The 13,325-nt window shown below is 38.2% G+C and overlaps 2 protein-coding genes across 6 annotated transcripts in view; one reads left to right on the top strand and one right to left on the bottom strand.

Annotated features, from left to right (window-relative positions):
- OSBPL1A (oxysterol binding protein like 1A) overlaps positions 1 to 13,325 on the bottom strand; it is a 264,203-nt gene that overhangs the window by 163,102 nt on the left and 87,776 nt on the right. The gene's annotated exons all lie outside the window — the stretch shown is intronic.
- Positions 6,103 to 6,671, top strand: LOC143662231 (CDGSH iron-sulfur domain-containing protein 1). Its single transcript, XM_077135786.1, has one exon. It carries the CDS (start codon positions 6,133 to 6,135, stop codon positions 6,457 to 6,459), a length of 327 nt encoding a protein of 108 aa, XP_076991901.1. The 5' UTR covers positions 6,103 to 6,132; the 3' UTR covers positions 6,460 to 6,671.

Raw genomic sequence — 13,325 nt, 5'->3', positions numbered from 1 at the left:
AAGAAGGACACCATGGATTACTAAAAGGGACAATCCATCAAGAAGACATAACAATCATAAATATTTTATACACTGATCAGAGCACCCCAAAATACATGAGGTAAACACTGAGGGAGAAGTAGACACTTCTACAATAATAGCTGGAGGATTCAATACAACTTAACAGAGATTTACAGAACACTGCACTCCACAACAGCAGGACGTATATTTTTCTCAAGTACTCATGGATCATTCTCCAAGATAGACCCACGCTGGGTCTCAAAGTAGATCTCAATACATTTAAAAAGACTGAAATCATACAAAACATCTTCTCAGATCATAATGGAATGAAGCTGCAAATGAATAAGTGGCAGAGGTCCAAAAAATTCACAAATATGTGGAGGCTAAACACACACTCATAAACAACCAGTGGGTCAAAGAAAGAGTTACAAGAGAAATAAGTAAACAGCTCAAGGCAAAAATGAGAACACAACATATTTCAAAACTTATGGGATAGAGCAAAGGCAGTGTTGAGAGGAAAACATAGTGTCCTAAACACCTACATCAAAAAAGAAAGAGCAAAAATTGAGGAACTGATGGCTAACCTGCAGGAACTGGAGAAAGAACAACAAACTAACCCCAAAACAAACAGAAGGAATGAAATGGCAAGGATTAGAGCAGAAATAAACAAAATTGAGAACATGAAAACAATCGAGAAAATCAACAAAAGCTGGTTGAGAAAATTAAAAAAATCAATCGATTTCAAAAAATCCACAGCAAAGCTGCTAGAGCTATTAAACGAGTACAGCAAAGTGGCAAGGTACACGATCAATAGGCAAAAAAAGTCAGTAGTGCCTGTATTCACTACTTACAACCACTCTGAATAGGAAATTCAGAAAGAAATTCCATTTACAAGAGCAACCAAAAGAATCAAATACTTAGGAATAAATTTAACCAAGGACATAAAAGACCTATACACAGAAAACTAGAAAACATAAAAGAAATCAAGGAAGACATAAACAAATGGAAGGACATACCATTTATTCATGGATTAGAAGACTACATACAGTTAAAATGTCAATTCTGTTCAAATTGACTTATAGGTTCAGTGCAATACCACTTAAAATCCCAACAACTTACTTTGCAGAAACAGAAAAACCATTTATCAAATTTATTTGGAAGGGCAGAGTGCCCGGAAGAGCTAGAAATATCTTGAGAAAGAAAATGAAGTGGGAGGTCTCACACTACCTGATTTTAAAACATTTTACAAAAGTACAGTGGTCAAAACAGCATGGTACTGGCATAAAGATAAATATACTGACCAATGGAATCAAACTGAGTGTTCAGAAATGGATTCTCTCATCTATGGACAATTGGTTTTTGATAAGATGGTCAAGTCGACTCAACTGGAACAGAGCAGCTTCTTTAACAAATGGTGCTTGGAGATCTGGATACCCATATCCAAAAGAATGAAAGAGGACCCATATCTCACACCTTATACAAAAAATTAATTCAAAATGGATCAAAGACCTATACATTAGAGCTAAGACCATAAAACTTTTATTAGAAAATATAGGGAGATATTTTATAAATTTTGTGAGAGGAGTTGTTTTCCTAGACCTTACATCCAAAGTATGAGCAGTGGAAAAAGAAACTGATATATGGGATGACTTCAAAACTGAACACTTTTGCATATCAAAGGACTTCATCAGGAAAGTTAAAAGTTAGCCTATGTAATGGGAGACATTGTTTAGAAACCACTTATCGGATAAGGGTTTAATATCCAGAATATATAAAGAAATCCTACAACTCAACAACAATAAGACAAACAATGCAATTTAAAAATGGGCAAAGACATGGACAGACACTTTTCCAAATAGGAAATATAAATTGCTCAAAAGCTCATGAAAAGATGCTCTACCTCACTGGTTATTAGGGAAATGCAAACCAACATCACCTATTACACCAGTCATCAAGAAACAGAAAACGACAGGTGCTGGAGAGGATTTGGAGAAAGAGGTACATTTACCCACTGTTGGTGGGGAATGTAAAGTGTTACAACTGTTCTGGAAGGCACTCTGTTGGTTCCTCAGGAAGCTCAGTACAGAACTGCCATATGAGTCAGCAATCCTATTAGTAGGTATATACTTGGAAGAACTGAAAGGAAAGACTTAAACAGACATCTGCAAACCAATGTTTATAGCAGCATTATTTACGACTGCCAAGAGATAGAAACAGCCCAAATGTCCATCAACGAACAAAAGGATCACAAACTGTGGTACATACATACAACGGAATATTATACAGGTGTTAAGTCATAATAAAGTCATGACATGTGACAATGTCAATGACCCCTGAGGACGTTATGTTGAATGAAATAAGTTAGAAACAAAAGGACGAATACCATATGGTCTCACTAACATGAACTACCTATAATGACCAAACTGAGAGTTAAAGTTGTGAACATGGGTTATCAGGAGATAGAAAGAGGGGAGAGTTTGGGCACTTGATGCTGAAAGAGTACAGAATGTTCAACAAGACTGACTGTAAAGATTCAGAAATGGACAGCACATACTATCTAACGGTAGCACAATATTGTAGGTACACTGAATGAAGCTGAGAAAGAGTATGGTTGAAAGTGGAAGGCTAGGGGTATGTAGGACACCAGAAGGAAAGACAGAGGATGAAAATGGGACTGTATAACATAGCGAAACCTAGCGTGGACACTGATGGTAATTAAATGTACAAATGTAAAGCTTTTACATGAAGGAGAACAAATGAATATGACCATTGCAAGGTGTTAAAATGGAATGGTGTATGGCAAAAATACAACTAATGCAAACTAGGTTCTATAGTTAACAGTAAAATAGTAATATTCTTTCATTAATTGTAACAAGGGCACTATACCAAAGCTAAATTGTCAGTAAGAGAAGGATCTTCTTGTTGTTTCTTTTTTTTTTTTTTTTTGTAACCTCTTCTTTCTGTACAGAAGAAACAGAAATGTTTTCATATAGATTGTGGTGGTGAATGCATAACTATGCAATTATACTGGGAGCCACAGATTGTACACTTAGGATGGATTGTGTGGTGTATGAATAAAACAGTTTAAAAATAAAACAGAAAGATACAGATGTTGGAGAAGAAGAAAAAAAAATCTCACCAGATGACCCCACCTTTCAAACAACAACTATGAAACCTGGACCAAAAAAACCTGAACACAACTACCTAAAAGACCTGGAATGTCAACAAAAGTTGATGGATGACGGGGAGCATACTCTCTAGGAGGAAAGGAAAGAAGGAGTTTTGCAAACAAGTTCCCATCTCCAAGGCATTAGTCTGGAGGGAAGAAGAGTCCACCACTGCAAAGGTACATGTGGAAAAACCCAGTCTTTCTGCCTTCAGGAATTGCAAAAGTAATATGGAAGCCACAAATATGAATGAGAATAAGGGAATCCTACAAAGAAAAGAGCCACAGAGAAGATCTCCCAAATCTGTCTACTCACAGTTCTAACTGGCCCATGAACCACACATGCACAGAAAAGACTCAAAGCAGCTCAAATAAACACATGATAACTGATTTGAAACCACAGCTGGGGACCAAGAAACTCAGTATGCAATCCAAACCCAACCAAGAAAATGACCAGCCAAAACAAAGGAAATAACATGTATCAGCTATAATTTAACATTTATAATATTATTTAAGAAAATAATTCAAAATTACTGACGTGAAGGAACAAGAAAGTAGAACACATTCTGGAAAGAATCATTATAAGGCAAAAATTCTCAGAATGGTTATACTGTCTACGAGAGACAAAGGCCAGACATAATAAAGTCATGACATGCAACAATGTCAATGAACCTTGAGGATGTTATATTGAATGAAATAAGTTAGAAACAAAAGGATGAATACTTTACGGTCTCACTAACATGAACTACCTACAATGACTAGTAGTAGGTAGAGACAGGCTGAAAGTAAACGGGAGAAAGGAGATACGCAGACAATAAGCAAGAGGTGATCAAAGTGGTTGTATCAGGCAAAATAGATTTCAAAACAAAATGTATTACAAGAGATAAAGATGGCCATTTCATCATGATAAAAGGGCCAATTAATCAGGACAACAGTCACAAATATGTATGATGCTCAAAACACATGAAACAAAAATTGACAAAAATAAAGGGAGTAATAAACAATGCAATACACACAGCTGGGATTTTAACATGCCTCTCTCAGCAGCAGCACAGTTAGCTGAGATAAGAGAAACAGCCAAAATTCAGCAAAGACCTAGGTCTGAATAAAACTGGATTACCAGGATACCCAATAAGAACAGAATACACATTATTTTCAAGTGCAGATATACATTTACTAAGACAATCCATTATGCAGAGCCATCAAACAAGTCTCAATAAATTTGAGAAGATGGAACCCATATTGAATATGCGCACTAACCAATACAGAATTAAATCAGCCATCAAAACCACCAAGTTACCAAGGGAAACACAAACATTTGGAAATTGAACAATACACTTCTAAATATTTACTGGTTCAAAGAAGAAATCATAAGAGAAAAGAAAAAAATATTTTGACCTTAATGATAATGAAATATATCAAAATTAATGGGATGCAGCTAAATCAGTGCTTAAAGGAAAAATTAATGTGTTAAATTACTGTAGCATTAAAGAAGATAGAACTCAAATCAATAGTCTAAGTGTCAACCTTAAGAAGTTATAAAAGAAAGCAAATTAAACTTATAGCAAGAAGTTATAAAAGAACAAAAATTATAGAAAGAAAAGAAAGAAGTTCAACTTCTGAATACTAAGCAAAATATGAGAAAATGAAAAAATTTTAAAGTCCGTTTATAAAGCCACCAAACAGTAAAAACACACAGGAGTAAATTTAACAAAAATGTTTCAAAATATTGTAAAAGGAAATGCCACTTCAAAAATCTACATATTTCCTTACTGTCTACAGATTAGAGTCTATAGATTTCACATTTTGGTGTTTTAAGATCCCAACAATCTGCTCCCAAATTCCTTTCCAATCCAGCTCCCATAAAACAATCACTCTTCTTTTCTCCACTGCACTGGCCTACTTGGGACTGTAGATAAAAGACATAATCAAGGGATTTGCTGTAAAAGCAAGGAAAGATTTTTACTGTGCAAAAAGCAACATGCATGTGCGGTGGTCTAAGAATGGAGTCCTGCTCAGAATTGTAGTTTGGGGACAGATTATGTGGCCTCTCGGTGGAGAGGAGGGATGGGGTAGATATGGAGGGTAGAATGTCTTTGGGCAAATGGTCAGTTAATCACAAGTCCCAAGAGCAGGACCTTTGGGCAAATGGTCATTAATTAGTAGTCCCAGGAGCAGGACATTTGCACAAAACCTGGGCCATCTGGTAAATGTTAGCAGCCTCTGTCGCAGGCTTTGAATTGTTTCCTCAAAGGGAGAGAGGTCTGCGTTGCCAGGCAAAGGATCAACTGGTATGTCAACTCAGCTAGCCTCCTTCTCTTTTTCATAGTTCTCTGGATAAAGCAGAAGCTTAAGCAAACCAAAATGGTTAGTATAGTCATTAACCATTCCATTCTCACAGAACACAACCCAGGACTTTTTCAGACTATCATTTCTGGTGGAAATACATTTTTCACAACCTCCGTCAAAATCCAGTCCATGGTGGACGGTGGGAAGATGGTGGAGCAGGAGGCTCCAGGAATAAGTCCCTCCACTAGAACAGCTATAAAATTGGCAGGAACCGTCTAAATCAACAATTTAGAAACTTCAGAGTATAACAGAATACTCTGGAGCACTGAGGGAAGAGCAAGAGAAAGATGCTGGCAAACTGTGGTAAATACCAGTTAATTTTACTCTCCACGACGCAGCTACATGCCCCCATTCCCCAGCATCATGGCAGGCAGCAGTGGCATCAGGGTCAATGGTTCATGCTCCTGGTGCTCGAGTAGGATATAAAGACCTGGTTCCTCAAGATCCGGAGTTTGTGGTATCAGAGCTTTTGATCGGTTACTACAGATCACTGGGGACCAGCTCTGAGGGAAGCCATTGTTCCAAGCTGCCTTGAGCAAAAGCAGCAGAGGAGTCTTAAAGACCAAGAAAAGCAGTTAAAGAGTATCCTGTCCACACGCCTTGCAAGCAACGACGCAATGAGTCTGACCTCCAATTCCAGCATACGAGTTGAATGGATTGCAGCAGTTACAATTGCTGCTGGAACAGCTGCAATTGGTTATCTAGCCTACAAAAGATTTTATGTTAAAGATCATCGCAACAAAGCTATGGTAAACCTTCACATCCAGAAAGACAACCCGAAGGTAGTACATGCTTTTGACATGGAGGATTTGGGAGATAAAGCTGTGTACTGTCGTTGTTGGAGGTCCAAAAAGTTCCCACTCTGTGATGGTTCTCACACAAAGCACAATGAGGAGACTGGAGACAACGTGGGACCTCTGATCATTAAGAAAAAAGAAACTTAAATGAACAGTTTTGATGCTGCAAACTAACTTGTCATAATGTTACCTGATTGTTTAATTAGAATGAATACCACTTCTGTGTGATTTGCATCTCCTAGATTCTAGATGTGTGATATATTGCAAACTACAGCTTTCACATTCATGGTTTGCCTTACTTGTTGAAACATCGTGGTGCACATTTGTTTAAACAGAAAAAAAAAAGGAAAAAGGAAAAACCAACCTCATGGCCTGTGGGTTATTTCAGTCTTGTAAGGAACCATTTCTTTAAATTTAAAATAGTGGTATTAGAATATAGTTGTATGTTGACATTAACAAATTATTCTCAAAATCATGTATATAGAGATTGTACTTGTAATTTTCAAAGAAAAATTATCACCTCTTCATGTTACTTAACTAACCTAGCAAGTAAATTGGTTGTGATTAAACTACATTAATTTCTTAATACAATCTAGGAAAAATAAAAAAAAAAAAAAAAAAGAAAAGCAGTTAAAGAGATGGATTAACAGGACAAGTGCTGAATCAAGAAAATGCAGTTTCAAAAGCCACAAAAGAAGCTCCTGGTGCCATCTCTGGCACCTCTTCCAACCCCTCAACAGCTCAGCATGGAGTCAGCCTGTGCTCCCACTGAGAGTCCCTGGCCTTGTTCCAGCTGGGAAATATTGAAGCAGGAAACTTCTTTGGGCTGGAATCCCACCCCCCACCAAATGTGCCCTCCAGGGAAAGGCAGCTTGGGTCAATTAAAGCAATGTAAGAAACAATTAAGTTAAAAAAAAAAAAAAAAAAAAAAACAAGGACAAAGGATTACCAGCTTTGAGTTCTACAACAGGGCATCTCAGGGAGGGAGAGTCTATTTCACAGGAGCAGATGGGGAACTGAAATACCTGCAAACAGGGAATTACCTGAGACCACTAGCACAAGCCCATGACAAGACACAGGCTCAGAAAAGACAGAAAAGGCTACACTTTGCATTTGCATTGAGCTGATCATCTTGACAGGGGAACTAATTTCAGAAGAGAAGCACTGACAAACACAAAATCAATTTGCTAAAACTGTGAAAAGCGATTTTCACATGGGTTTGTATGGTTTTGTTAGCTCCTGGCAGTCAAGTAAATCTCTCGTCTTAACACCAGAGAGATACAAACTCAAGAAACAGACAACTCAGGGACTAAATTTCAGAGTTAATACTTTAAAATATTAAAATGTACAGTGGGCAACAAAAGACTATAAGAAATACAAAGAAACAGGAAATGATGGCCCATTCAAAGGAAGAGGATAAAAATCCCGAAAACATTAATGAAGAAGACCAAACTGTGGACATACTGGACAAAAAAAAAAAAAGATTCTCAGTATGCTCAAGACATAAGGGAAAATAAAGAAAACCAAAGCATATCAGGAAAACAATGAACAATATGAGATTCCGAATACAGAGATAGGAAAAAGTTTAAAGGAACCAAACAGAACTACTGGAGTTGAAGACCACAATAACTAAAATGAAAAATTCCCTAGAGGGTTTCAATGACAAACTGGACAGAAGAAAGAATTAAACTCAAGACAACTGACAAGAGCCTGAGGACCAAAAAGAAAAAGGAATTGGAAAAAGCAAAAAACAGCCCTAAGAGACCTATGGGTCTCTAATATAAATGCCTTATGGGAATCCAAACAGGGGAAAAAAGAGCAAAAGAGGCAGAAGGATATATAAAGAATAATGGGAGAGATTCCAAACTTAGCTAAAGATATGAATATGCACATCCAAGAAGCCCAGTGAATCCCGAACAGGATAAATGGGAAAAGAAACATGTGCAGACATATGGTGTGCAAAGGACAAAGAAAGAGCTCAGACAGATGCTGGAGAAAAGCAATGTGTTATGTACAGAGGAGTCTCAACAAGGTTAAGTTCCAATTTCTCATCAGAAACATGGAAGCAGGAAGGCAGTGAGATGAAATACTTCGTGTTGAATGAAAAATAATTTCCAATAAAGGATTTCATAGCTAGTGAGACTGTGATTCATAATGAGGGAGAGATTAGGACATTCCCAGATAAAAAGCTGGGAGAGGTTGTCACTACTAGACCTGTCCTGTAGGAAATGCTAAAGGAACCTCTTCTGATTGAAAGGAAAGGACTCTCGGCAGTGGAGCAAAATGACAGAAAGAAAGACCTCCAGTAAAGTTAACCATGTGGATTATTATAAATACCAGTACTACTGCATTGCATTTTTTGATATTTACCTCCACTTTCTGCTTCTTAGAGGTTTAAATGTCAAATGCATAAGTAGTAATGATAAATCTATGGTTTGGAAAATACTATGTATAAAGGTATAATTTGTAAGAAGTACATCAACAAACTGGGGCAACAAAGGAGGACAGGAGTAGGGTATGTATACGCCTCTGAAGCTAAGTTGGTATCAAATCAACCATAACTGTTATAGGTTTAGGATGTTAAACTTAAGCTCAATGGTAACCACAAAGAAAATATATGAAAAATATAGAAAGAACTGAAAGGGGACTCAAAACGGAACTTTACAAAAAATCAAATAAATATTAAAGTAAACATGAAGAGAAGAACTGAGGGACAAAAGGTATAAGACTTATAAAGACTATATAGCAAAATGGCAGAAGAAAGTCCTACATAATGAGCAGCTACTTTAAATGTAAATGGATTAAACTTTCTCATCAAAAGGCATAAACTGGCAGAACGGATTAAAAAAAAAAGTAAGGCTAAACTATAGGCTTACATAAGAGACTTGCTTTAAAGATACAGGTTGGCTGAAAGTGAAAGGATGGAAAATATATACCAAACAAAATGAAAATAAAAGATAGTTGGAGTAGTTATACTAATGTCAAGTAAAATAAGTTTAAGTTAAAATAGTTATAAGGTACAAAGAAAGCTACCATCTACCGATAGAGGGGTCAAGTCAATAAAAACACATAACAATTACAAATATATATATGCATCTGGGGAGTGATATCATCAACATGGCAATGTAAATAGCTACTGAAAACCTCTCCCTGGTGATTCAACAGCAACAAAAAAGGACTATTCTCATTTGTTCAGAACTCTGGAGAAAGGTGTAGACTGGAAAAGGGTTCTACAAAAGCTGTATCAAAAAAAGTGAAAAATATCAGGTAGGAAATTTCTGTTCCAAACCAGCCAGTCCTCTCCCCTCCCCTTACTCAGTCCCACGCAGCTCGGTAAGTGCACAGAGGCAGCAGCCGGGTTCACTCCCACCGGGACACAGACTATAAAATCTCTCACGGCAGTGAGACAGATGCCCACCAATCCAGACACAGAGACCCCAGCCCACGAGGACCCCCAGCAGGACGAAAGTAGTGTGAGAGGGCAGAATACAAAGGGCAGCACAGAGGAACTTTACAAAACGGAGGACTAGGAGGTGGACTGCAAAAATCTTTCCAAAAAGAGGCAAGTAGCCAGGCAGAAATTACACTTATCAACTGTCTGGGGACCTGGAGGACGGGGTGGACACTCCAAGGCCCAGATGAATGACAAAAAAAGAATCTGAGAAAATGTGGGCAGAGACTGTGTTTCCAGCCCTGGCTCCTGGTGCCCTTCCTCTACCCATGAGGGAAACAGCCCAGAGGCCGTGATTCTTTCCAGGGAGAAAACTGCAGACTGGGGCTACTGGAGGAATCCTGCACCACAAGTAGAACGGGGGACACAGCCACCCCCACACTGGGCCAGATTTCGGCTGATGAAGTCAGGGCACTGGACCCTGCAATGTTAGTCCCTCATGGTCAAATACTGCTGGGGCTCAGAGGTAAACAGCTTCTGAGGACGATAAAGTCACTGAACAGGACCAACTGCTGGGCACGTCAGAATGTGCAGGGATTAAAAGGATTACCAGAGCCTCTCCAGACCCTACCCCAGGCCCGCTGGAGCTGGTCCACACCTCTTGCACTTGACCCAGGCCCTGTTGTGGTGAGAAACATTGACAACCCACCTGTCCAAGCCATGCCCTAACAGAAGCCCGGGTCATCCTGGATGGCAAAAAGCAGATCACCCCCGGGCTGGCTGTTCACTGGGGAAATGGGAACTCTCAGTCCACAGCCCGAGGCCTTTCCATGTGGGAGCCTGGGAATCACCAGAAACATTTACACCCACAGACAGGCCTCACTCAAAATGTCAGTGTCCATCTCCTCTTGCTGGAGTAGGTGACTTCCAGTGCACACAGAGAACAACAGCTTTGATTGGACTGCAGCCTAGCTGGGGCCCAGCCGAGGGGGCTGCCACCCTTGGGGAAAAGCCGAGTTGTGGGGAAGAGGTGGCACAAGAGTGCCACCTTCTGGGAATACAGGGAAAGTGCAAGCTGGCAAACTGCTTTCCTGACCTTCGACACACTTTCAAAATAATCTTATCAAGATAATTAAATGCCTGGTAGACACACAGAATTTGGAACAACAGATCAAAGATGTACATCAAATCCCCTAAATAACTTTGGTGGGTTGGCTAAAGATATAAAGGATATCAAGAAAACACTAGAAGAGCACAAAGAAGAAAGTGAAGGAGTAGGAAAATAACAAATCTTACAGAAATAAAAGCTACATGTAAATTAAATAAAAAATTTACTAGAAACACACAACAGCAGATTTGAAGAGGAAGAAGAAAGAATAAGCAAATTAGCAGATAGGACAACTAAATTTGAATGCATGAAAGAACAAATGCAAAAAAGATGGAAAAATTTGAATTGGAGCTCAAGGAAATGATGGACAACAATAAGCACACAAATAATTAGAATCATTAGTGTCCCAGAAGGAGAAGAGAAAAGTAAATGGCTAGGAAGAGTATCTGAGGAGACAATTGGGGAAAACTTCTCAGTAAATAAATAAGCAAATCAAAGAAGCCCAACAAACTTCAAATAGAATTAATTCAAATAGATCCACTCCAAGACACAAACTATGTATGACAAATGCTGACAAGATGGAGAGAGTACTGAAACTAGCAAGAAAAAAGTGATCCACCACAAAGAAGGGAAGCCACATAAAACTAAGTTCTGACTACACAGCGAGCAGCATGGAGGCGAGAAGGCAGTGGTATGATATATAAAGATTCTGAAAGAGAAAAACTGCCAGTCAAGAATTCTATATCCAGTACAGTTGTCCTTCAAAAGTGAGGCAGAACGTAAAATTTTCACAGACAAACAAACACTGAGAGAATCTGTTAACAAGAGACCTTTCCCTGCAAGAAAAATGAAAGGGAGCTCTGTCGGCTGAAAAAAAAGGAGAAAGAGATCTGGAGGAAGGCACAGAACTGAAGAGTATTTGGTAAGTGGAACTAAAGGATAAAAAGAGAAAGAGGAAAAAAAAGAGATCTGATAAATAAAAACTAAAGGATAAGATAGTAGATTAAAAAACTACCTTTACAGTTATAACTCTGAATGTCAATGGTCTAAACTCCCCAATGAAAAGACAGATTGGCAGAATGGATTAAGAAATATGATCCATCTAGGCTGTTTATATGAGTCATCTTAGACCCAAGTATACAAATAGATTGAAGTGAAAGGACGGGAAAAAGATACGCCATGCAAACTGCAACTAAAAGAAAGCAGGAGGAGTAGCTATGCCAATATCAGACAAAACAGATTTTAAGGGCTCAGCAGGCAGAGTTCTCGGCTGCCATGCCAGAGACCCAGGTTTGATTCCCAGTCCCTGCCCTTGTTAAAAAAAAAAACAACAGATTTTAAATATAAAGATGTCATAAGAGACAAAGAACACTACATATTAATAAAAGGGACAATTCATTAAGAAGAAATAATGATCATAAATGTTTATGCAAACCAAGAGCTCCAAAGTACATGAGACAAACACTGGCAAAACTGAAGGGAGTGACAGACGTTTCTACAATAATAGTGGGAGAAATTCAACACACCACTCTCTTCTATAGACAGAACAGCCAAACAGACGATCAACAAGGAAACACAGAACATAAACAATGTGACAAAGAGTTAGACCTAACAGACATGCATGGTTTATTACATCTCAGAACCCTAGGACGTATATTCTTCTATAGTGCTCACGAAATGTTCTCCAGGATATACATATGCTGGGGCATGAAACGGGTCTTAATACATTTAAAATTATTTAAGTTATTCAAAACACTTTCCCTATGCAACCACTGTGGAAGGCAGTTTGGCGGTTCCTCAAAAAGCTGAATATAGAATTGCCATACGACCCAGCAATACCATTGCTAGGTATCTACTCAAAGGACTTAAGGGCAAAGACACAAACGGACATTTGCACACCAATGTTTATAGCAGCGTTATTTACAATTGCAAAGAGATGGAAACAGCCAAAATCTCCATCAACAGAAGAGTGGCTAAACAAACTGTGGTATATACATACGATGGAATATTATGCAGCTTTAAGACAAGATAAACTTATGAACCATGTAATAACATGGATGGACCTAGAGAATATTATGCTGAGTGAATCCAGCCAAAAACTAAAGGACAAATACTGTATGGTCCCACTGATGTGAACGGACATTCGAGAATAAACTTGAAATATGTCATTGGTAACAGAGTTCAGCAGGAGTTAGAAACAGGGTAAGATAATGGGTAATTGAAGCTGAAGGGATACAGACTGTGCAACAGGACTAGAAACAAAAACTCAAAAATGGACAGCACAATAATACCTAATTGTAAAGTAATCATGTTAAAATACTGAATGAAGCTGCATCTGAGCTATAGGGTTTTTTTTGTTTTTGTTTGCTTGTTGATATGTTTGTTGTTGTTGTTTTTTGCTATTACTACTACTTTTATTTCTTTTCTTTATATTAACATTTTATATCTTTTTCTGTTGTGTTGCTAGTTCCTCTAAACCGATGCAAATGTACTAAGAAACAATGATCATGCATC

Source organism: Tamandua tetradactyla, chromosome 18, assembly GCF_023851605.1.
Source record: "Tamandua tetradactyla isolate mTamTet1 chromosome 18, mTamTet1.pri, whole genome shotgun sequence".
Classification (NCBI taxonomy): domain Eukaryota; kingdom Metazoa; phylum Chordata; class Mammalia; order Pilosa; family Myrmecophagidae; genus Tamandua; species Tamandua tetradactyla.
Note: the sequence above shows the minus strand (reverse complement) of the source record. Positions and strands in the feature narration are given on the sequence as shown.